Consider the following 23,234-nt stretch of genomic DNA (forward strand, 5'->3'; position numbering starts at 1 on the left):
AAAAGGGGTAGCAGGGTGGCGTTGGAACATAAAGGGGGAGGTAGGGGGGCGTTCTGTGTTTGATTTGTTGATTTTTTTTTTCATCTAGTAACTGCGTTTTTCTAAAAATTAGTAGTGATGCCTCGCTTTTCATCGATAACCGGTCCGAAAACAATAGGTGAAATCTGAAACCGACGAAAACCGAGGCAATTATTTCCATACGAATCACTTCCATGTAATGGCAGTTGTGTGCAGCCTGCCCATGTCTATCATATAGTGTATGACTTTTATAACTCCATGATTCCGCTACAGATCAATTACACTTCATAACACTGGATAACCTACAGCACAGCCTAACCTGCTATATTCCATAATGCCACTGATTGGCTGGAACCGCTTTAAACTTTCACTTGTGTGGGTCTCTGGGAGTTGTAGTCTTAGTGGACTCCAAGTGTCTTTTCAAAACACTGATATAAACTACAACTCCCAGAGACCCACACAATTGAAAGTTCCAGCCAATCAGCGGCATTATGGAATACAGCAGGTTAGATTGTTCTTTAGGATATCCAGTGTGATTGATCTGTAGCGGATTCATGGAGTTATAAAAGTCATACATCAATATATGATAGAGTGACAGAAGCAGTGCATTCTTGAAGCATATTTTTTAAAAATGGCTGAAAAGAAGAAATGGGTAACCCTATTTCATTTTTCCAAGGTTTAAAGTCAAAATCTGAGAACCGCAGCACCGTAGGCAAGCTATTTGTAAAATCTGCTCTCAATGCTGACAAAGGCCTCCTTGCTTCCTAGTCTCTTTATTAACAGCGCAATGTGGCAAATCACATACCATTTGTGAAACACTTGTGTTACCCGCAGTTAAAGAGATTGTCAGTACTGTGCTGGGGCCTGACACACGTGCCATGGTGAAATCGATTCCTTTGAATAATGACACCAAATTGACGAGATGGCTGCTGATGTGGAAGAAATGCTTTTGAATGTGAAAGAACACAGAATTTGTAATGCAAATTGAGGAGTCAATGGTTAGAGACAATGAAGCATTGCTGCTAGCTTACATTTGTTTCATTAATTGGAATGAAGAGGTAGTGGAGGAACTGTTGTTTACCAGAAATTTAACCACCGACACGAAAGGCTCCTCTATATACAAAAGAGTGGAAGAATTTCTCCAAGAAAAAAACATCCCTTTAACAAATGTACTTGCTCGTGCAACCGACATAGCTGTATCCATGATTGGTCGATTTAGTGGATTTATAGCCCATTTAAAATCTGCTATACCATAATGGCAGTCCACTGTGTGATCCATCGGCAGCACCTTGTTGCTAAACATTTATGTGAGAGATTGCATAATTCTCTGAGCTCTGTAATTAATGCTGTTAACAAGATAAAAGCGCACTCTTTGAATAAACGTCTTTTCCACAAGCTCTGTCAAGACCATGACAAAGAATTCAAATATCTACTCCTACACACCGAAGTGAGGTGGCTGTCAGGAGGAAAGTTCTTACGACGCTTCCACAAACTTTTTGTCACAGTAATCGAGTTTCTTTGGCCACTTGACCCAAGGCTTTGTGATGCAAGCAAACTACGGCATCTTGACGTTGTCTATCTTGCAGACATATTTGACAAACTCAACAATGTCAACACAAAGCTACAATCAGACAAAATGAATTTCATTAAGGCTAAATGTATAATCTCTTCCTTCACTGCCAAACTGGACCTTCATACCAATAACCTGAGTTAAGCTCTGTCAGTTTCCGAGTCTTCAAGAAATTTCATGCAAAGACAGAAACAATCTTCAAGATGCAGACTTCACACCTCATACAAGCCAAAGAAGACATGCAAACTAGGTTTCATGATCGTTCTACCCTTGAAATACCAATGTGGGTACTCAATCCATTTTCAGCATACGCAGGGGAATTTCATGCCAGCTTACAAGAGAAGTTGATCGACTTGAAACATGATAGCAAAGCCCAACCACTTCTCCAACAATATGGCTATGAATGATTTTGTGGTTGTGTTAGCTTTTCCATCTACTTAGTGGAGAGGGGCTTCAGCGCAGTTCAGCAGCTCCTGACAAAAGCAAGAGACAAACTTCAGATATGTGTAAGGGGCGACTTGAGAATGCTGTTGACAAAGATAAATCCAGATATCACGAAATTGGCGTCCGCTTATCAGGCCCCAGGCAGCCATTAATGACAGATTGATTGTGACGAACATTATTATTATTAGTCGAATTTCATTGTTCTTGCATTTTAATTAGTCTTCTGACCATTATGATTAAGGTGTATCTTGCATTTCCTTTATACGATTTACGTTTCTATTGAATGATAAATAAAGATGGTATTATTGCTTGCTTCCCCCAAAAATTACCTTCTGCAATAACACCTATATATTATTGTATCCACAATTAACCTGTTTCTACATATTTAGCATCTACATTTTAGCAGCTAATATTTAGCTGACTATAATACTTCTTTGGTAATTTTTAGAGACATAGTTTCACAATTAACCCTTTGCAATCCAATTTTGGATTGAGGGTTTCCTAGGGGGCTTTCTCTTTCTGCCATTATACAATGGCGCCATCTGCTGGCTAGAGTCAGTACTGCAGTATGGGACATGCTGGAGAGGCCCCTGACAACAGAGTGGCCAGTAATATTTAGTAAGAAAACCCTGCCAGACGTTTTCCGACATCGGAGCTGTACAGCCTTCAATCAGAATGTCTTCAGACGTCAGACAGTGGATTGGAAAGGGTTAATGCTAATCTGTTAAACACTGTCAAATTTTCGAAAATAAGTATTCAGTATTTTAATTTGTACTTTCAGCTTTGTAAACTAGGTAAACCTTGACTGGGTTTAAACTAGTAAGGCTTGGGGGGAGCTGGCCACTATCCCAATACCTAAATGGGGCATTGGACTGAAAAAGGTTAAGAACTACTGCTCTATGTATAGCTATACTTCACTGTGACCCTTATTGTTTTCATTCATTCTCTTGGCTTTGCTTCTCTTCAACTGCCATCTAGTGTCCCAAGCAGATATTACACTGTACATTGAACATTATCCTTCTGCCTTATGACAGACCTCACCGGCATGGCGCGTTGGGTCTTTCCAACTCCACCTCCTTCTTTCGCTTGTTTGTAATACTGTCTATCATTTGCTAGTGAAAAGGGATAATCTCCCATGAAATGTTCTCTTTTTATGAGTATTTAGATATCAGTCAGATGATTGAGAAATACAGAAAGAAGAAAGCCTCTGGTCAAGTCTTACTTTAGTTTTATCAATTAGTCCTAAGTTTACTCTATTTTTAAATAAAAAAGACAAGACTAAAACTGAAAGCTTCTTAGCTGGAATATGAATGTTGGATTGCTTCTTTAAATTCAGAATCGGTAATAAGGCTGAGCATTACAATATTACCTGTTACAATCATTAATTACTTCATAGGGGTTGTTGGTCCAAGGATTATTCCAATTGCCAGAAGGAATTTATTTTCCCTTAAATGGGGAAAAATAGCTTCTTGTTGGGTTCTATTTTTCCTTCCTCTGGATAAACATTGGAAAGGGGGAGGGTAATAGACTGAACTGGATGGATATAAGTCTTTTTTCAGCCTAAAATACTATGTTATTGGGATCTGATTTTTCTCATTTGTCCAAATTAATTAACGATTATCATCAGAAAAATAACAAGACACATAAATTGTGTGAAGTCACCACTGTGCTCTTACTGAGGGACCAGCTCAGTTTTAACTTTATAGTTAAAATAGAACAAAGAAAGGTGTAGTTTCCAATCACGGGAGATAACACCACAAAAGGAGCAAATTATTACAAAGTCTAACACTGATGAATGAATTCATAATGTGGTGTGTGCGTACATTATCTACATTTGATAGGAGTAAGGGTGCATTCATATGAACGATAACAAGACGGGTACGACTCGCATAGCACTGAGTGTTCATGTGATGTGTGGGAGACCATATCTGCATGTTCTGTTCTTGTGTGAGATTTGCACGAAAATGGAGCATGCAGCAATGTTTCCGTCTTACAGCATTGCTGCAAGAGAAAAATCACGTATCTAAAACACCTACAGCAAATAACGGGTTGTATTTTATGCAATATTCTCCCCCATGTGAATACACCCTAAGAAAAGTTGATACAATGACTAAATATGGTCTTCAGGAAAACTCAACCCCTCCCAGTATCAAAAACACTTCAGTCCAGCGTATGCCGCTTCATGAGCTTCGGCCTAAGCTATATTAACCCTTGAACACCAAGTGTAACACAGATCATTGTAATACTTTTACATGAATATGCAGAAACCAAATCGTGAATGGAAAGTTCTGGAAAGTCTGACATCAAAGTTTACATTTGCACCTTCTGATTCCAGGTAACAGCGCAGACCTTCGGCTGGTCAAAACATTTCTTGAGTTGGGCTTACCAGGAGCAAATCTGGACTTCCTGATGTCTGAAAAAAATCAGGTAAGGGAATGTACAGAAATTGAAAACATTTCCAACACTAGAACTTTAGTGAGCAATGAGGAAATGCTGATATATTAACACCCCTCCTCCAAGGAGCAACATCCTGTCTAGGAAAAATGGGAATTCAGCTTCCTGCTACAATTTCTGGTCCGTGAAAAGTACAGATTTAATTTATTATATCGAATGGAATTTAAAGGGTGGTAGATGAAATATGTCTTACAATTATTGGTTGCCAGGAAGAGTAGACAGAGGGAGGTGAGCAGACTTACATACACTATCCTACCAAAAGGGTTTGGACACCATTATCAGTAGAAGAGATCGTATTTTATTAGCATATCACATGTCCTAAGCTACACTACATGACATGAGACCCATGGACTTATCAGCCATAGTTGGTAACGGAAACTGCACACCATTGGATACACGGGTTATGTTGCTGTACGCAAGCCATCCATTACCAAGCGCAATGCATTGGGCAGTCTACAATAGTGGACGTCACTGGACATGCGAGTGTAGTGGCGCAGTACATCATCCTGGTCCCCTCCATAAATGTCATGCATGTTTGTCCTATGTTGATGCACTGTGCAAAGCTATCCTGTCATATCTAGTGTGTGTGCTGCACAGCTGCGGCGCTTGAGAGGTTAAAGGGGTTGTCCCGCGGCAGCAAGTGGGTCTATACACTTCTGTATGGCCATATTAATGCACTTTGTAATGTACATCGTGCATTAAATATGAGCCATACAGACGTTATTCACTTACCTGCTCCGTTGCTGGCGTCCCCGTCTCCATGGCTCCGTCTAATTTCGCTGGCTTCTTGCTTTTCTAGACGCGCTTGCGCTGTGCGGTCTTCTGCCTGGTGAATGGGGCCGCTCGTGCCGGAGAGCTGGTCAGCGCGTCGTCATCGTAGCTCCGCCCCGTCACGTGTGCTGATTCCAGCCAATCAGGAGGCTGGAATCGGCAATGGAACGCACAGAGCCCATGGTGCACCATGGGAGAAGACCCGCGGTGCACCATGGGAGAAAACCGCAGTGCAGCCCTGGGAAAGGACCAGCGGCCATCTTAGGCAGAAGATTTTTTAAACTCCTTATTTCGTCGGATCGGTGAGTAGCAAGCGGTTTAAAAACCGCTTTAATTTGCTATTTTATGCCAGGGGGGTGACAGGGGGAATGGGGTAATGTAAAATTTTGATGCTTGCCGCAAGACAACCCCTTTAAGTTTAATAAAATCATAGTCTGCATGTAAATATATCAGTGATGTCATGTCATGTGGTACATGAGTAGGTATAAATGGGAGTGCTTGAGAGTGGGAAGAGGTCTTCATCTTGTGTTTCATCTTGGCTATCACCTAACACAGAGCCACAGGGAAGCACCTTCAGCTTCCTTGTGGTGAAGATGGAAGCATAGGAGAGATATGCCATGCTGTCTGTATTCTGGATATGAGTGGAGTGAGCCCCCAATAGAGAGAGAGCAATTGCAAGTAATTCTCCAGACAAGGCCAGTGCAGAGATACTAATCAATCTTCAAGCTTTCCTATGTGGCTGTCAAGTGCTAGGATCACCGTGTAGAGGTACACCCTTTACTGTTACACCCACGTGTCTTCAAGGCTGGGTGAAAGTACTTCAAGTTAATAATTGCTGTCAGAGTGTCTGTGGAGTGACCCTACCCTCTTTCCTCCTGCGGAGTGTTCCCCTTCAGGGAGCAGTTCCTGGCAGATTGACTACAGGACCGAAGTCATCCTGAGTTTCCTCCCTGACCTCTGATCTCTTGTCTTGCCTGCACTGTAAAGACTTTAATGAGACTGCCTTGTAATAATTGTTTTCAAGTTTGCCAAAGTAAAGTTTCTACCAGGCTCCAAATGTTCCCAGGGACCCGAGGTACTCAAAGACTGCCTGTGTCTGCATTTATTTATATACTGGCGTGTAGGAATAGTGGCGTCACCCGTGACAACTAAAACCCCCATTCTCCTGTTTATTGGCATTCCCTATCATAGGGGTTTGTATGGTGGCCTGCAGGTATACTCTGGCCTTGGCTACATGTTATCCCTTCAAAGCTGTACTTCAATGTAGCCCTTATTGTTTCCATTCATTCTCTTGGCTTTGCTTTGCTTCTCTTCAACTGCCATCTAGTGTCCCAAGCAGATATTACACTGTACATTGAACATTATCCTTCTGCCTTATGACAGACCACACTCCAGAAAGTAGTCTAGTAAGTGCCGCCGTGACAAGCCATCACTTTACCCTCCCAGCTCCTCACGTCTGTCAGGTGTCCGGGGTCTCCCTATGGGATGCTACACGAACAATGGAGGAACGTTCTGTGGAGTGACGAATCACACTACTCCATATTCAGATTGGATAGACGCGGAGGATGCTGGAGAATGCCTTCTGCCTGAGTGTGTTGTACCAACATTTATGTAGGGTCCATTGGTTGTAGTGACAAGAACCATGAACGTGGGGCTGTACCTTGACACTCTAGACAGTAATGTGTGGCTGACAGTGTGGCAATACTCTGGGAAAGGTTAGCCATACTTCCAATAAGACGCGCCTTGTCACAAGTCCAACACTGTTTAACGTCAGTTTGAGCACATTGATGTTCCATGATTGGACTGGCTGCACAGAGTTCCGACCTGAACCCTGCTGAACATTTCTGGGACTAACTGAAACATCAAGTCAGGAAATATGAATAGTGTCCATCTGCTTCGAAAGAGCTCGCCAGACGTTTACAGGATGAATGGAGGGAAATACCAGCTGAAGTGCATCAGATGTTAGTAGAAAATATGCCACAGGAAGTATCCAATGTCATTAGGGCCACAGGAGCCCCACTAAGTATTAACACATGGAAATAATGACTACTTGCTCAGATGTCCAACTAGTTTTCGTAGGATAGTGTAAGGAGACAGGCTATTTTGGGGGGCATTGCTGGGTGGAGTGGGGGAGATTTGATATTACACCGTACTAGATATTACACAGTGCCAGATATTAAACAGTGCCAGATATTACACGGTGCTAGATATTACACTGTGCCAGATATTACACGGTACTAGATATTACACTGTGCCAGATATTACACGGTATCAGATATTACACGGTACTAAATATTACACGGTGACAGATATTACACGGTACTAGATATTACACCGTGCCAGATATTACACGGTACTAAATATTACACGGTGCCAGATATTATACAGTGCCAGATATTATACAGTGCCCCATATTATAAAGTGCCAGATATTATACAGTGCCAGATATTACACGGTGACAGATATTACATGGTACTAGATATTACACGGTGCCAGATATTATACAGTGCCAAATATTATACAGTGCCAGATATTACACCAAAACGTTTGCTCCAAATGTCTCTTCATTTCCACTAACTTTCATTAGGTTTTATAAGCACCAGTTTTTACCGCCACTTTCTGGTAGTAACGCTTCATAAATGTGTTAGAAATATTGACAGAAGCTGGCCACGCCCACTCGGGGGGAAAAATTGGCAAGCTTGTTGGATCTTTTTCCTGTTTTCGGCATAAACTATTTGTATACGAATCTGGGCCTCATCTACTATTCAAGATATGACGGTTCTCTGGCGTAAATTATGTCAGAAAACTGTCTTACATGCGTCACGTTTATCACGTGTTTTTAGAGACTTTCGTACAGTTTTTCTGATTTATCTGATAAAAGGTGTGGCCTACATTGCGCCAAAAAATTAGACAGTGCAAACTTAGACTGGAGAGTCTTACTGGAGAGTCTTAGGCCTTAGTCAGACGGGCGTTTTTAGCCGCGATTTGCGCATGCGTCCGGCGATTTTATAAAACCATTGCTTTGCAATGGTATCGGACACATGAGCGCTTTTTATGCGCTCGTCCGATAAATTATAGAACAAAAAATCGCAGATCGCACCTATCTGCGATCTGCGATTCCTGTTCTCTTCTCTATATGCGCTCAATGGGGCCGGCGGCAGCAGCGCCGACCCCATTGAGAACATATAGAAGACAAATCATTCTTCTCTGCCACAGCTGTAACAGCTGTGACAGAGGAGAACGATGTTTGCCCATTGAATTCAATGGAGCCGGCAATACAGCCGGCTCCATTGAAAGCAATGGGCTGCCGGCGTGCGCGGGGTGAATTGTCGGGAAGGGGTTAAATATATAAGCCCTTCCCTGCAATTCATCCAGAAATGTGTTAAAATAAAAAAAAATTGTATACTCACCTTTCCGCTGCAGCCGGAGTCCAGCCGCGGCCGCTTTCAGTTCTCCTGAACTGCTTCTCGGCACTATTCAGCCGGCGGGGCTTTAAAATCCCCGCCTGCTGAATGATCTGCCTCTGATTGGTCACAGCCCTGACCAATCAGAGGCCGGTTTCACTCACACACCCATTCATGAATTCATGAATGGGTAAGTGACTGCTGCCTCTCAGCGCTGAGCCAATCAGGGGCAGGTCTGACTCACATCCATTCATGAATTCATGAATGGGTGTGAGTGAGGCATGCCTCTGATTGGCTCAGCGCTGAGCCAATCAGGGGGCAGGTCTGACTCACACCCCCTTCACACCCACTGCAGGACGGCCGCGCGGAACTCCGGCTGCCGGGAGAAGTGAGTATACAATTTTTTTTTTTTTTTAACACATTTTAGGATGAATTGCAGGGAAGGGCTTATATATTTAAGCCCTTACCGACAATTCATCCCGGGCTCGCCCGCAGCGCATTGCTTTAAATGGAGGCGGCTCTATTGCCGTCTCCATTGAATGCAATGCGCTGGACAGCTCCGGCCCGTTTCTAATGAAATGCGGCTAGGAGCAGATTTTCGGGCGATTTGCGGGCGACTTGCGCGCACTGGTCACGCGATTTGCGGATGCGCATCCGTCATGCGATCCGCAAATTGCGCGAAAAAACGCCCGTGTGACTAAGGCCTTAAAATACGTCTGTTTATCATTCAGTGATATTAGATGATTGTAAGACTGTCTCGTCTAAGTTTGCACTATCCAACTCTTAGAAAGTATTAGTAAACAAGCCGCTCGGGGGTTTATTTCTGCTGTTAACCCATTCATAACTAAGGGCCAGAGCCCACCAGGAGATATACCGGCGGACGCTCCGCTGCGTGTCCTGCTTTATTTATTGCTTTCCCACGTACATGACGGTATTTTTCAATCTTCCCTCCTTTAGAACGACACCTTCGCAGACTTTGATGCGATGACTGACAGGCTGATAGATGAAATTATTCAGCACATTCAGCTGTACAACCTCTCCATCTCACGGATCAGGTGAGGACGCAGCGGCGCTGCCAGGCCCAATTCAGAATCTGCTGAATTTCAAATATCCGTCTACGTGACAAGAAGTCTTCTCAGGGCGCCGTCTCCAGTCATCAAGATTCTTGACAGCTCTAGCCGAGAAAGTTTTCTTTTTATCTCCCCATCATTCATAGAAGTCGCCCCCCCCCCCCGCCTTATGGGAGATAAGAGTCTGATCATTCTATAATGCAAAGGGAACGTCAAAAACAGGGTTTTTTTTTATTCTGTTTTTATTTTTAATGATGTGCCGTCATGGCCGGAAGTTTTGAGACGGACACCAATTTTGGTTCTCACAGTTTGTTGCTTCAGCGTTTTTCGATCTTTCAGTCAGATGTTTCTATGGTTACTGAAGTACAATTATAAGTATTTCATAAGCTTTACACTTTTATTAACAAACACATCCAGTTTGGGCAAAGACTCCATATTTACAGCGTTGACCCTTATTTTTCAAGCCTTCTTCAGTTCGCCCCGGCATGCTGGATATCGGCTTCAGGGCTAGGTCTTGATTGATGACGCCCATTCTACCTAATCAGTGCTTGGAGTTTATCCATGATACAGAATCAAACAGGTCGGAACTTGAAGTGCCGTGAAGAAAAAACTCCTTTTATTGTAATCCGTGCATGTAAAAATCCCAGGTCCAGAGGACTCGCTTCAGCTCCTCATGAGCCTTGATCACCTCTTACAAATAACATTGCTAGCCTATTTAAATAGTGAAACTAATTAAAAACAACACCTGATTATTGACCCTTTGTTTCCTCTTTCATAACACCTCTCACCCCGTTCCCTAAGGGTGGAAGTCATTTTGTTTGAAAAATCACTTAATCACAATTTTATGGATACACATAATGCACAATCTGTTAGAGAAGAGTTTTGGCCCAAAACACATGTCTATCAAAACGATGATACTAGTATAGAACATTTGTCTTTATACAACAGTGGTGGATGGAGTCCATATTAATCAATAGCTTACTTGTTATAAACGGCAATGAATTATTATTACCTGTTATTCCAGCGAATACTTATCTGAAATAGCCAAAACCTGATTTTATGTCTGGATTCTAAAGTTAGACCCAAATACTTCATTTCAATGCAACATTCATCAATAGAAAACTGATTTGATAATATATAGTACAAGGAATATCCAGGCATATAGGCATATGTTCACAATACATTTTAGCTTTTTATAACTATAGGCATATGTTCGTTCATATTGCATTTCACTTTATGTGAGTGTATTTATCCAATACCAGAGGTTGTTATATTCCTATTAAGCATATGAATCATAATACCTTGTCAATTGCATAATTTCCTATAACTTTGCAATTAAACCAAATCTATCCAAAACAAATATTAGTTCTAGTATATAGCGACATAACAATGAGCCTGCAAAAAAAAAAAAAATGTAAAAAAAAAAAATATATATATATTTTTTTTAAATAGAGAAAAATGCAACATAACACAACCAAAACTGATATGTTTCACATAGGTGCCTAATATAACAAAATAATTAATATATATACAACAAATCAGTTTTGGAATTCAATCCCTTTGGATGTCTGCTGTCTAGAGTTAGGATCCAGTAACCCTCCCGTTTTAGAACAGAAAACTTATTTACATATTGTTTTCTTTTATTTTTACATTTAACCTTTTCAATGCCAAAGTAAGAGAAATTTGCCAGACTACCACCATGTTCTTCTACAAAATGTCTTACAGCCCCAGAATGCTCGGCATTTTTAGTTTTGCTATTTCTGACATGCTCAGCTATTCGTGTTCTTAGTTTTCGTATTGTGCATCCGACGTAACATTTCTCACAAGCTGTACATTTGATGACATATATGATATTGGTGGAGTTACAGTTAATGTATTCTTTTATTGGGAATTCTTTAGTTTTGGAACTATTCTCTAAGGGGTTCCATTGTTTTGCCGTGTGGCAGGTGCTGCATCTGCTGTGTCCACATTGTGCAAATCCCTTAAAGGGAAACCATCTACCTTTATTTTCTATTTGTTCTAACGAGAAAAAACTCGGGGACAACATGTTCCCCAGATTCCTATTTTTCTGGCTACAACCTTTATACCTTTATCCAGAATGTCCCTTGTGGTTTTATCTTGGCAGAGAACAGGAATGTATTTCTTAAATATTCTTTTTATAGCATTACATTCCCTCCTGTAAGCAGTGGAGAAGACTAAAACATCTGATCTTATATGTTTCTCCTTTTTTCTAAATAATAATTCTTCTGTCTATTTTACTAATATTTTTTGATACTTTATAGAGATCATTTTTATTCTACCCCCTTTCTGTGAGTCTATTGATAATTCCTTCTTCAGTTTTTTTATAGTCTTTTTGTAGGGTACAAGCTCTGCGAGCTCGGATCATCTCACCAACCGGTATGGCTCTTTTTACATGGTTTGGATGTCCACTATCAGCGTGTAAGATAGTGTTGCCAGCTGTGGTTTTTCTATAGGACTTGAACTCTATTCTACCTGTCACATCATTGCCTTTTAGGACTAGATCTAAAAACAGAACCTCATCAATCCTCCCTTCTCCTGTGAACCTTAATCCCATATCATTATTATTGATATATTGGAAGAATTCTTTGATTTTTTTCTTTACTATCCATTATGGAATCATTATTCCAAATTATCACTATGTCATCTATGTAACGTGCATACCACACCAGGCGGCCCTCAAACGGATTATTATCACAAAAAATAAACAAAGACTCCCAATAACTCATAGTAAGATTTGTAATGGTGGGAGAAGAACGAGAGCCCATCGGGGCTCCCGATATCTGTAAAAAAAATTCATTATTAAATGTGAAAAAATTATGCTTTAATAAAAAATCCACTGCCAATAAAATAAACTCTTTTAATTCCTTTGTATAATTACTGTAATTATTTAAATGAAATTTGACAGCTGTCAGTGCCGCACGGTGTGGTATGCACGAATACAGATCTATTACATCACACAGAACCCAGCTGTTATTATTGTTCCATGAAAATTCGCTCAACTGCTGCATGACAGATTTACTGTCCTGCAAAAACCCAGGAACCCTTTTGACCAACGGCTGCAGGGACCGATCCACCCATGCGCTAAGACGTTCACAGGGTGAATCGATCCCTGCAACTATGGGCCGAAAGGGCGGGGGAAATACATTTTTGTGTAATTTGGGTAGCCCATGAAAAATAGCTAATGTAAGATTCTCTGGACACAGGAACGCTTGGAGATTATCCCAATTCCTGTGTTTTTGTTTGTTCTCCCACTTTTTGAGGACTGACCGCAGATTCTCAATGGGATGAGATCCGGGGAGTTTCCTGGCCATCGACCCAAAAGGTCAATGTTTTGTTCATTGAGCCACTTAGTTGTCACTTTTGCCTTGTGACACGGTGCTCGATCAGTGTTCATCACCAGATTGCCCCTGGAGAGTGGGGGGAAGTTGTTTCTGGAGAAGGTTCAGATCCCATTCTATATTGTGGCAGTGTTTTATGGCAGTGTTCCACTGAGCCCCCTCCCTTGGATGAAAAGCGAGCCCACAGATTGAATGTCTCAGGATGCGTTACTGTTGGCATGACACAGGACTCATAGTGGTGCTCACCTTTTATTTCTCCAGACAACAATTCTTGTCACAAACAGTCCCAAGGGGGCGTCATCCGGGAAAATAACTTTACCCCAGTGCTCTGCAGCCCAATCCCTATACAGTATCTTGGGACTTCTCCCAACCATCCAGGAGCTACCTGGTGCTGGAAAATGCAGTTTCCAGCATGATGGAGCACCATATTACAAGGCAAAAGTAATAACTAAGCGCTTCGCTGAATAAAACGTTGACTTTTTGAGTCTGTGGCTGGAAACTGCCCAGATCTCAATCACATTGAGCCCCTGTGGTCAATCCTCAAAATAGGGGTGGACAAACAAAAAGATAGAAATTGTGATAAACTCCATGATTAGGAAGAATAGATTGTCATCAGTCGGGATATACAGCATGCCGGGGCGAACTGCAAAAGTCATGAAAAATAAGGGGCAACACTGTAAATATTGAGTCTTTGTCTGAATTGTCAATAAAAGTGTAAAAACTTATGAAATACTTATTATTGTACTTCAGTAACCATAGAAACATCTGACTAAATATAAAAGCACTGAAACAGCAAACTTTGTGTGAGTCTCAAAACATTTAATTTAATTGTTTTGTTTTTTTTATCCCCTGGGGCGGCCATGTTGAAGGTAGACACTTCCTCCCTGTATGTTCTCTATAGCCCGTGCTGCAGGATGTGGGAGCCAATTGTGAAGTTTCTGCACTTACTGTATTTCCTATGACTTTTCTCTCTAGTTTTATTGGACATTCTTTGGGGAACATCATCATCCGGTCTGTTCTTACTCGCCCACGTTTCCGTTATTATCTGAACAAGCTGCATACGTTCCTCTCACTGTCTGGACCTCATCTTGGGACTCTTTATAGTAACAGCACCTTAGTTAGTACAGGTAAGACAGAGCGACGATGAAACCTTCCAAATATTTTATGTTCCATTTCTTCATTGTTTTATAGATTGAGTCCAGGTAAAAAAAGGTGCATAAAATAAAAAAATAATAGGAAGTTATCTTTTTTTGCAGCTTTTCTTTTTTATTTGTGTAAAATACCATGAATTGGACATTTTTACAAGCATTTTTTAGGTGTTTTTCCTTTAATTCAGACATGTGTTGTTTATGCGTTTTTCAAATAGTCTTAGGAAGCCAAAAGGAAAAAGACAGAAAAAAACACCCCATCCAGGCCACAGTGGGGGGAATGTATTATTATTTCTGCATGATGTGTCCGCCTCTTCATATATTAGGCACATTCAGACACCTCCATGCGCCTATACAGAAATGTAAGCCAGGTTTGATCCGGTTTACATTTGTGGGTAAAGTATACAGAAATGTGTTGGACCACGGGGGCCAGCAGTACAGAGAAGCAAAGAACGACTGAGCAGTCAATAAGTTACAAAAATGTACTAGTATACGATGTTATGTAGGGATTTTTATATCATCGTCATCAGTGTTTCACCATGGAAGGTCAGACATCTTGGTCCCCTTCCTATCAGTAAAATGAAAGGTTCACATTTCTTCTGAGAGCCCCACAGCCCCTTCATTGTGTTGATAGATGGGGATCCAGAGGGTAGACCATCAATGTTTGATCAGTTGGAGTCTATCTGAAGGATAGACCATCCATGTGGGTTGACCCACCATAGCAACGAATCCCCTATCTACAGGATAGAGAAATATCTGATTGCTGGGGATTCTATCTCCGGAACCTCTGCCAATCACAAGAACGGCTCTTGCTCTTGCGTCCCACTGATTCATTCATCTCTATGTGATTGTGAAGATAGCAGAGTACAGAACTTAGCTGCTTCAGAAAAGAAATGCAAGAGGGGAATTTTAACTGCATACCAACCCCCTTACAGAACCAGGAGAATTAGTTTACAGTTAGAATCCCAGAATGGTAGACTTGGAAAGGACCTCCAGGGTCATCGGGTCCAACCCCGCTGCTCAGTGCAGGATCACTAAATCATCCCAGACAGATATTTGTCCAGCCTTTGTTTGAACACTTCCATTGAAGGAGAACTCCCCACCTCCCGTGGCAACCTGTTCCACTCATTGATCACCCTAACGGTCAGAAAGTTTCTCTAATGTCTAATCTGTGTCTCCTCCTTAATATTACATTTTGCTTAATATTATAGGTAAATATGGAGGAAATACATGTTTAGCACACGCTTTATGTCTTCCAGGTTTGTGGCTAATGCAGAAATTAAAAAAGTCAGGTTCATTGCTGCAGTTGACCTTCAGGGATAATGCTGACCTGCGGAAATCATTCCTGTATCAACTAAGCCAAAAACCCGGTATGTACTGTACATACTCTGCCAAAAACATAACAGTGTACATTCAGTCCGCGAATATCCTTGCCATGTAACAATTCATCCAACAGTGACTAGGATAGACTGAAATGTCAGTGTGGAGAAATTCTAAGCAGTCCACAATTCTTACACATAGGGGGAATATAATGGTGCTTGTGAGTCATTATTTTGTGCTAAAAAGCTGAAAATTATGTCAAATGTTAGAGTTGGGCAAAAGCATCATGTACATAACAAAGCCAGGAAAATTACGAGGGGGTGCTGATAAGTCCTTGGCATTGACCATTAAAAATTGACATAGAACAAGAAAATTTTTGCAGTTATTCTACATAGTCTCCTTGGATATTGATGCCCTTCTGACTGAGGTGCTGAATATCTTCAAGCCATCCAGATAGAATTCCTCTGGTTGGGCAATAAAGGTTCTTTACTGTAAGAGCAGTTAGACTGTGGAACTCTCTGCCTGAGGACGTGGTGATGGCAAAATCCATAGAGGAGTTTAGGAGGGGACTAGATATCTTTCTAGAGTGGAAGGATATTACAGGATATAAAGTTTAGGTGACCAGCGGGTTGTTAATCCAGGTATACAGGCAGGTTGGAACTATTAGGGGTTGATCCAGGGAGTAGTCTGATTGCCATTAGGGAGTCAGGAAGAAATTTTCCCTCCAAAAGGGCTAATTGGCTCCTGCCTCTTGGGGTTTTTGCCTTCCTCTGGATCAACTGGGAAATTAACAGGCTGAACTAAATGGACATTGTCTTCATTTGGCCTTACATACTATGTTACTATAAACAAGGCATCAACAGTTGCAATTGCATGAGAAATGGAGGCAAATTTAGTTCTCTTGAAGTGTTTCATTAAATTAGAAAACAAATGATAGTCCAAGGGTGCCAAATGAAGAGAATAAGTAGGATGGTGCAGCACCTCAAAGCCCAGGTCAGCTAGTTTGCTCTGGGTGATGGCCGCTCTGTGGGATGATAGACTGTTGCGCAAGAACATGACAACTTGGGTCAACTCTCTGTGTATTTATTTTACTTCAGTGCCTCCTTCAATTTATCTAGAAGCGTTGTGTAATACACAGCTGTGACAGTAGACCCATTTGGAAGGCTGTCCACAAGCAATATCCCATCTGTATCCCAGAAGATAGACACCATCACCCTGGATGACTATTTCTGCACTCTCGACTTTTTTGGATGCGGGGAACAACTGTGCCTCCATTCTATTAACAACTATTTTGATTCGTTATCAATTTGATTCACGCCTCATCCACCGTCACCCGTCAAGACAGGGAAGCATCAGTATCCTGCTGAGAACACTGTAGAATGGCCCAGGAGGCTTGCACTCTGGCATGCTTTAGATCTGCAGACAAGCATTTTGGGACCTATTTGGCAGACACCTTCCTCATGTCCAGATGATCAGGAATTGTGGACCCAACTCTTTCTCTGGAAATGATCAGAGCCTCGGCTGTTGTCTTAGCAGATATTGGGCAGTCTTCCAGAAGCATGACATGGATGGTGTCTATGGTTTCTGGAACAGTCACCACTGGAGGGCTTTCAGATCAGCCTTCATCATTGGTGTTGAAGTGGCCGGTTTCTAATTTACAACCTAATTTTTCACTCTGGAGTATGAAGGGCCCTTGCCGCCTAATGTTTGCACCATGTCACTGTGCATGTCTTTGGCCGAAATCCCTTTCAGAAACTGGATACAGCACAGTATACTTTTTTCTTTTGCAGGAAGCCTGTGCAATGTGCATAGTAGAATGTACTGATGGATGCCAAAACTGCACTCTTCTGGCATCCATTCAGTGAATGGAGCCCAAGGGATATATTTGGCATACTGTATACCTTGGGGGCTTTCCCTGGCCTATACATCAAATGTAGGGCTCAAACATAATGCTAGTGCTGGCCTTAGTTAGATGTTACCCCGTCTGCAATTGTTATGGTGGCCCCGTAATAAGAAAAAACAATATATACAGTATTGCAGTGATCGGCAGGCTGCCCGTATTCTATCAGAAAACAGTGGGATAGCAGCAGATCCAACCCAGCTTGAGCCCTACTTTTGATGCAAATCAATTTAAACAAATTTACTTATGAATGATGTCAATAAGGACAGATGTTAGTGCATAAGTATCTAGATAAGGGGGCAGGTTTGAGTTGGGTGAGGTTTTCGACAGGTTTATCAATTGAGACATTTTACAAAGTCCCAAGATTTTTGCGCAATCTGACTCCAATTGAGGATGGTAAGAAGTGTAGGGGCACGTCTAGTCCTGACATACCGTGGGTATAAAGAGTCTACTCCCCTCTGGTAAAATGCCATGGTTTTGTCATGTTAAAAAACCTGAGACAGTTGAATGATGTCAGATTAGTTTCCCCCTCCGTGTGACCCGATATCTGGACAACTCCATTGGAAAACAAACTGAAATCTTTTAGGGTTTGAAAAAAACTAAAATAATGAGTGTGCATAAATATGGACGCCGTAAACCAGTACTTTGTTGTTGTAGCCTTTGACTTTATGTCAGCGTTCAGTCTTTTTGGGTTGGACTGTTGGCCTCCCGGACCAATTTTTTTCTGGTCTTTTCATCCATTTTTGTGATATTACTGTTGTTCTTGGTGATGTCTCTGTTGTGCCAAATGTAATCCGCTTCTTGGTCTTCAGTGTCCTTCATGGTATATGTAATGCCTTGGAGATGTTTTGGCTCCCTTCTCCTGACTGATCCCTTCCAACAATCGGATTCTTTTGATGTTCTGTAAGATCCTTACGGACCGACTAAGAAAATGTCAGGAAATCCTCCTAGAAGAGCCAAACTTTATATGGGGGACCAAGAATCCCTGTAAGTAATGGCAGCGGAGTGCTGATTACTATCTATCAGGAGGTCACATGTGATTGGCTGATTCTGAACACAACCGCATCCCCGAATATAAGAGGGTGTGAACACTTATGCAACCGCATTATTTTAGTTTGGTTTTTCTATTTTTCCACCCTAAGGGTGGCTTCACACGAGCGTGTGCGTACATAGGTGCGCGCCCCTGTACGCACTGAAACACGCGTGTATGCAGTTATGAATGAATGACAGGCGAGAGCTGCCTGTGATTGGCTGAGTGCCTCAGCCAATCAGAAGCAGCTCTTTCGGCAGGCGGGGATTTTAAATCCGCGCCTGCTTAAAGAACTGCATTACAGAGTCGGGGACAGCGCAGAGAGGACGCCGCTGCCGGGACTCAGGTGGTCCAGCCAGGTCTTCTCCCTGCACTGCTCTGAAGCTCTTTCAGCAGGTGGGGATTTAAAATCTCCACCTGCTGAAAGGGCTGTATCTGATTGGCTGAGCGCTCAGCCAATCACAGACAGCACTCAGCCATTCATTGAGTGACAGCTGAGTGCTGCCTGTGATTGGTCACAGCTAATCACAGGCAGCACCTGGCCATTAATAGAATTCACAGTGCTGTCACAGTGTTCAGTGACAAGGGAATCCTTGGGGAATATTCACAGGGCAGCGGCAGAGAGGTGAGTATATTTCTTTTTTTTTTCTTTCTACACAAACAGGGATGATTTTTCAGGGTAGGGCTTATATTTAAAGCCCTTCCTGAAAATCACTGCAGGGGTTGCTGGCAGCCCATTGCTTGCAATGGGGCCATCGGCAGCAGCTGCAGACCCATTGCAGGCAATGGGCACAGACCTGCATTCACGCGTGTTTGTGCACGTACGTGGGTGCGCATCTAAGTTTTAAAAAAAAAGTGTGAACGTAGCGCAAGGCCTGTCTTTTATCACACGTAGTATTAACAGGTGAGAATCCCGTTAATTGGTGAGAATCAATGGTTTCGTATCGGCCCATTTTGGATAAAAAAGCGCCATTTGTGTTAAAGCCCTATAAGATTGTCTGCAGTCTGTTTTTTGCACAGATATCGGGTCATTGAAGGAAATAAATCTGATAAGATTCATCTGGGTTGGATTTTTAAACATGACAAAACCCCGTGACTTTAATACGGGGGGGGGGGGGGGGAGACGTGTAAATCCACTGTAGGTAAAGATCAGCGATAATGTGACACATTTGGAGCATTTTATGCGCTAAAGATGGAAACATAAGAGGCCAGAAAAGCAGCATCAAAAATTCCTCTGATGCTAAATTTCCCCCCGATGTGAATTAAGAAAAACGTACAGATTTGTTTCACACGTTTTGTCGCTTCTTCCAGATTTTTATTGAAATAAAACAAAATCATGTCACTTTTTCTTACAGGGCTTCAATATTTTAAAAATGTCGTTTTGGTCGCCTCTCCGCAAGACCGGTATGTTCCATTTCATTCTGCAAGGATTGAGATGTGTAAAAATGCCATCAAGGACAAACACACGGGTACGGTATAACTTTGGGTCAAGTCACAAAAATGTTTTATTTCCTCTTTAACCCCTTCCCACCCCATGATGTACGAGTACAAAGTGCCATACATATACAGCATATGGATGGCGTGGGCTCTGGAGCTGAGCCTGCACCATCCACAGCAAGAGCCGGCTGTGACTGCCAGCAGCAGGGAAAGCAGAGAACACTGATCCCTGCTGTTAACGGCCTACATGCTGCAATCGATGTTGATCGCGGCATGGATGAAGTTAGCAGTGGGAGGGAGTTCCCTCTGTGACGTCATCGATCCTTCACCAGCCATTCACTGAGGGCTGTTCGGTTACAATGGCAAAGGAAACCAGTATTACTTTTATCATTTGCAAGAGTCTCTCCTATGAGAAGATAGAAGACAATAAGTTTGCCGTATGCTAATGAGCCCCAGACCGTCCAACGGGCAGTTCGTTGTGTCCTTAATTACCAAACTAGGCCGCGTCCTTGAAGTGACCTTCACTCAGGACATTCACTTGTCTTGTATTGTAAAAACTGAGGAATCTCCGCTGCATTTCCGCCAGTGTTTGCCTTACGTGGCGGCGTTCCGCAATGGCAAACCTGCAGCAATTTGGCGAGAATTCCACGTTGATGGATCTGCAGCTAAATGGTGCGGAATTCAACTTTTGTATTTCCAGGCGTGAATTCCACAGCAAGATTCTGCAGCATAAATAGACGAGCTGCGGAATCAGAATCTGCAACATTTTTCACGTCCGCATCATATAAAGAGGATTTAACCCCTGAAGGGCATGTTTTATATTGGGTGTAAGGACATGACCATTTTCGGGGGATTTGCTATAACTTGTTCATTTTGCCCTTGGCGTGGCTGTATGAAGGCTTGTGTTTTACATGGTGAGCTGTAGTTTTCTGTCTCTTGGGTACATGTAATGTATTGCTTAACTTTTAATATGCTTTTTTGGAGGGTACAGAGGAAAAAATGCAAATTCTGCCATTGTTTTCTGCGTTTTTTTTTTCAAGTGTTAATCGTGTAGCGTGAAGGGCATGATAAATTATTTTCTGCAGTTTAGTACGATTCTGACAACACCAAAATTATATATATTTTTTAGGTTTTTCCATTTTTTGAAATAAAACCCAAGGTCAAAGGTCCCATAACTTTTATTTTTTCATGGACGGTGCTCTGTGAGCACTGGCGTAACTATAGGGAATGCGGTTGCACCCGGGCCCAGGAGTCTCAGGGGCCCATAAGGCTTTTCCATGTAGGGAGCCCAGTACTATGAATAAAGCTTTATAATTGGGGGGTGTTAAGAGAAGTTGGGGGCCCCAAGATAAACTTTTGCACCCGAGCCCATGACCGTTTAGCTACGCCCCTGTCTGTGAGGGGTTCTTTTTTGCATGATGAGCTGTAGTTTTTATTGATACCATTTTGATCACTTTTATTGCATTTTTTTTTGGACACAAAATAAGCATTTAAGCTCTATTGTCTTATTTTTTTAAATGTTTTTATGCCATGCAGAATAGTGTCTTCAATTTACTGTACAGATGGTTACAGATGCAGTGATACCAAACGTGCATTTTTTTAAGAGGGGAAAGTGGGCAAAAGAGGGTTTTTTACTACTATTTGGTTACACAGTTTTTTGTTTTTACTGTTTTTATTTTTTACACATTTTTTAAATGTAAAAAAAGTGGACTTGAATGCAGGATTGTCTGATTGCTGTGATAACATGTACTACAATGCATTATCGCGATTACTGGAGATCATATCCCTCGGCAGACCCAAACGCCAGGCAATGACACCCAGTTGCCATAACAACCCATTGGCCCTCTGCGATGACATTGTGGCAGGCTCATGACATAAGTGTTCGTTTGTGAATCCTTTACATACTGTGATCAACATTGATTGCGGAATGAAAGGGCGCCTTCACACTGGCGATGAAATCGCACGATTTCCCAGTACTGCGAGGCTGGGAGAAATCGCTAAATTTTGAAGCCAGTGGCCCCCAATGTCTCCATTCACATGCATGCAATGCTTTAACATGAAAACAAAATCGCAGCATGTCTATTCTTTTTTGCGATCTCGCCTATTATTTCCAGCAGCAGCGCCGACCCCATTGAAATCAATGAGAGATGATCGGGATCCTCCCATGGCAAGGGTTTTCAGGGGGGCGAGGGGGGGGGGGGCCCTGAAATATATACTCTACGCCGAAAATAATCCCTAACTGTAGAAAAAAGTAGTACATCACCTTAGAAGTGCATCTTCTAGCAGGTCCCCGGCACTCTTCTTCAGCTTCTTTTCTGGCTGGGGATTGAAAAATAACTACCTCCTGAAAGCGCTGCCTCTGATTGGCTGAGCGCTGTGATCAATCAGAAGCAGTGCTTAGCTGTCATTCAATGATTGGTCACAGCGCTGAGCCAATCAGAGGCAGTGCTTTCAGGAAGCGGGGATTTTTCAATCCCCAGCTGGAAGCTGAAGAAGAGCGCTTGGGGACCTGCTAGAAGACGCGCTGGAGATGACAGCGTTTCTAAGGTGATGTTTTATTATTATTATTTTCTTTTCTGCAATTATGGATTATTTTCGGGGTAGCGCTTACATTTCAAGCCCCACCTGAAAATCCTTGCCTTGGGGAGTCCCCTGCCACTGCTGTCACAGCAGTAGCAGAGGATCACAATCTTCTCCCATTGATTTCAATGGGGCCGGTGCTGCTGCTGGCCTCATTGAAATCAATGGGAGAAGATCGCTATCTCCTGCCGAGGCTGTGACAGGCACAGCAGGAGATTCCTTGAGCCATGCTGGGATGATAGGCTGTTTCCCGCCTCGCATCCGGGGCTTTTCAGAAGGATTGCGAGAGCGATATTGGGGCGTCAATCCCATCCCGATATCACTCTCACCAGCACCAGTGTACAGGGGCCCTAAGGGGTTAACAGAGGGAATTGGTGTTCTCACCATCCCCACTGTTGTTGCAGCAGGCCGGCTGTCCATCACAGCTGCCCAGAACATAAACTTCGATCATTCAGCGTTCAGGGGTTAAATCTCCCCATGGCTCGTTCTGTAAATGCTGCCGAATCTCTACAACTATTTAGTTAGCGTATAGAGATGAGCGAGCACCAAAATGCTCGGGTGCTCGTTACTCGGGACGAAATTATCGCGATGCTCGAGGGTTCGTTTCGAGTAACGAAAGCCATTGAAGTCAATGGGCGACTCGAGCATTTTTGTATTTCGCCGATGCTCGCTAAGGTTTTCATGTGTGAAAATCTGGGCAATTCAAGAAAGTGATGGGAACGACACAGC

At 42.4% G+C, this 23,234-nt stretch overlaps 1 protein-coding gene across 1 annotated transcript in view; it reads left to right on the top strand.

Moving 5' to 3' along the window:
* Positions 1-23,234, top strand: part of FAM135B (family with sequence similarity 135 member B) — a 205,691-nt gene that overhangs the window by 171,631 nt on the left and 10,826 nt on the right. The window contains exons 15-19 of the mRNA XM_066578914.1: positions 4,368-4,459; positions 9,619-9,716; positions 14,066-14,217; positions 15,498-15,608; positions 19,844-19,957. Coding sequence (XP_066435011.1) covers positions 4,368-4,459; positions 9,619-9,716; positions 14,066-14,217; positions 15,498-15,608; positions 19,844-19,957 — 567 coding nt within the window. The remainder of the gene's footprint in view (positions 1-4,367; positions 4,460-9,618; positions 9,717-14,065; positions 14,218-15,497; positions 15,609-19,843; positions 19,958-23,234) is intronic.

The sequence above is a fragment of the Eleutherodactylus coqui genome, chromosome 9 (genome assembly GCF_035609145.1).
Source record: "Eleutherodactylus coqui strain aEleCoq1 chromosome 9, aEleCoq1.hap1, whole genome shotgun sequence".
In the NCBI taxonomy this organism is placed as follows: Eukaryota; Metazoa; Chordata; class Amphibia; order Anura; family Eleutherodactylidae; genus Eleutherodactylus; species Eleutherodactylus coqui.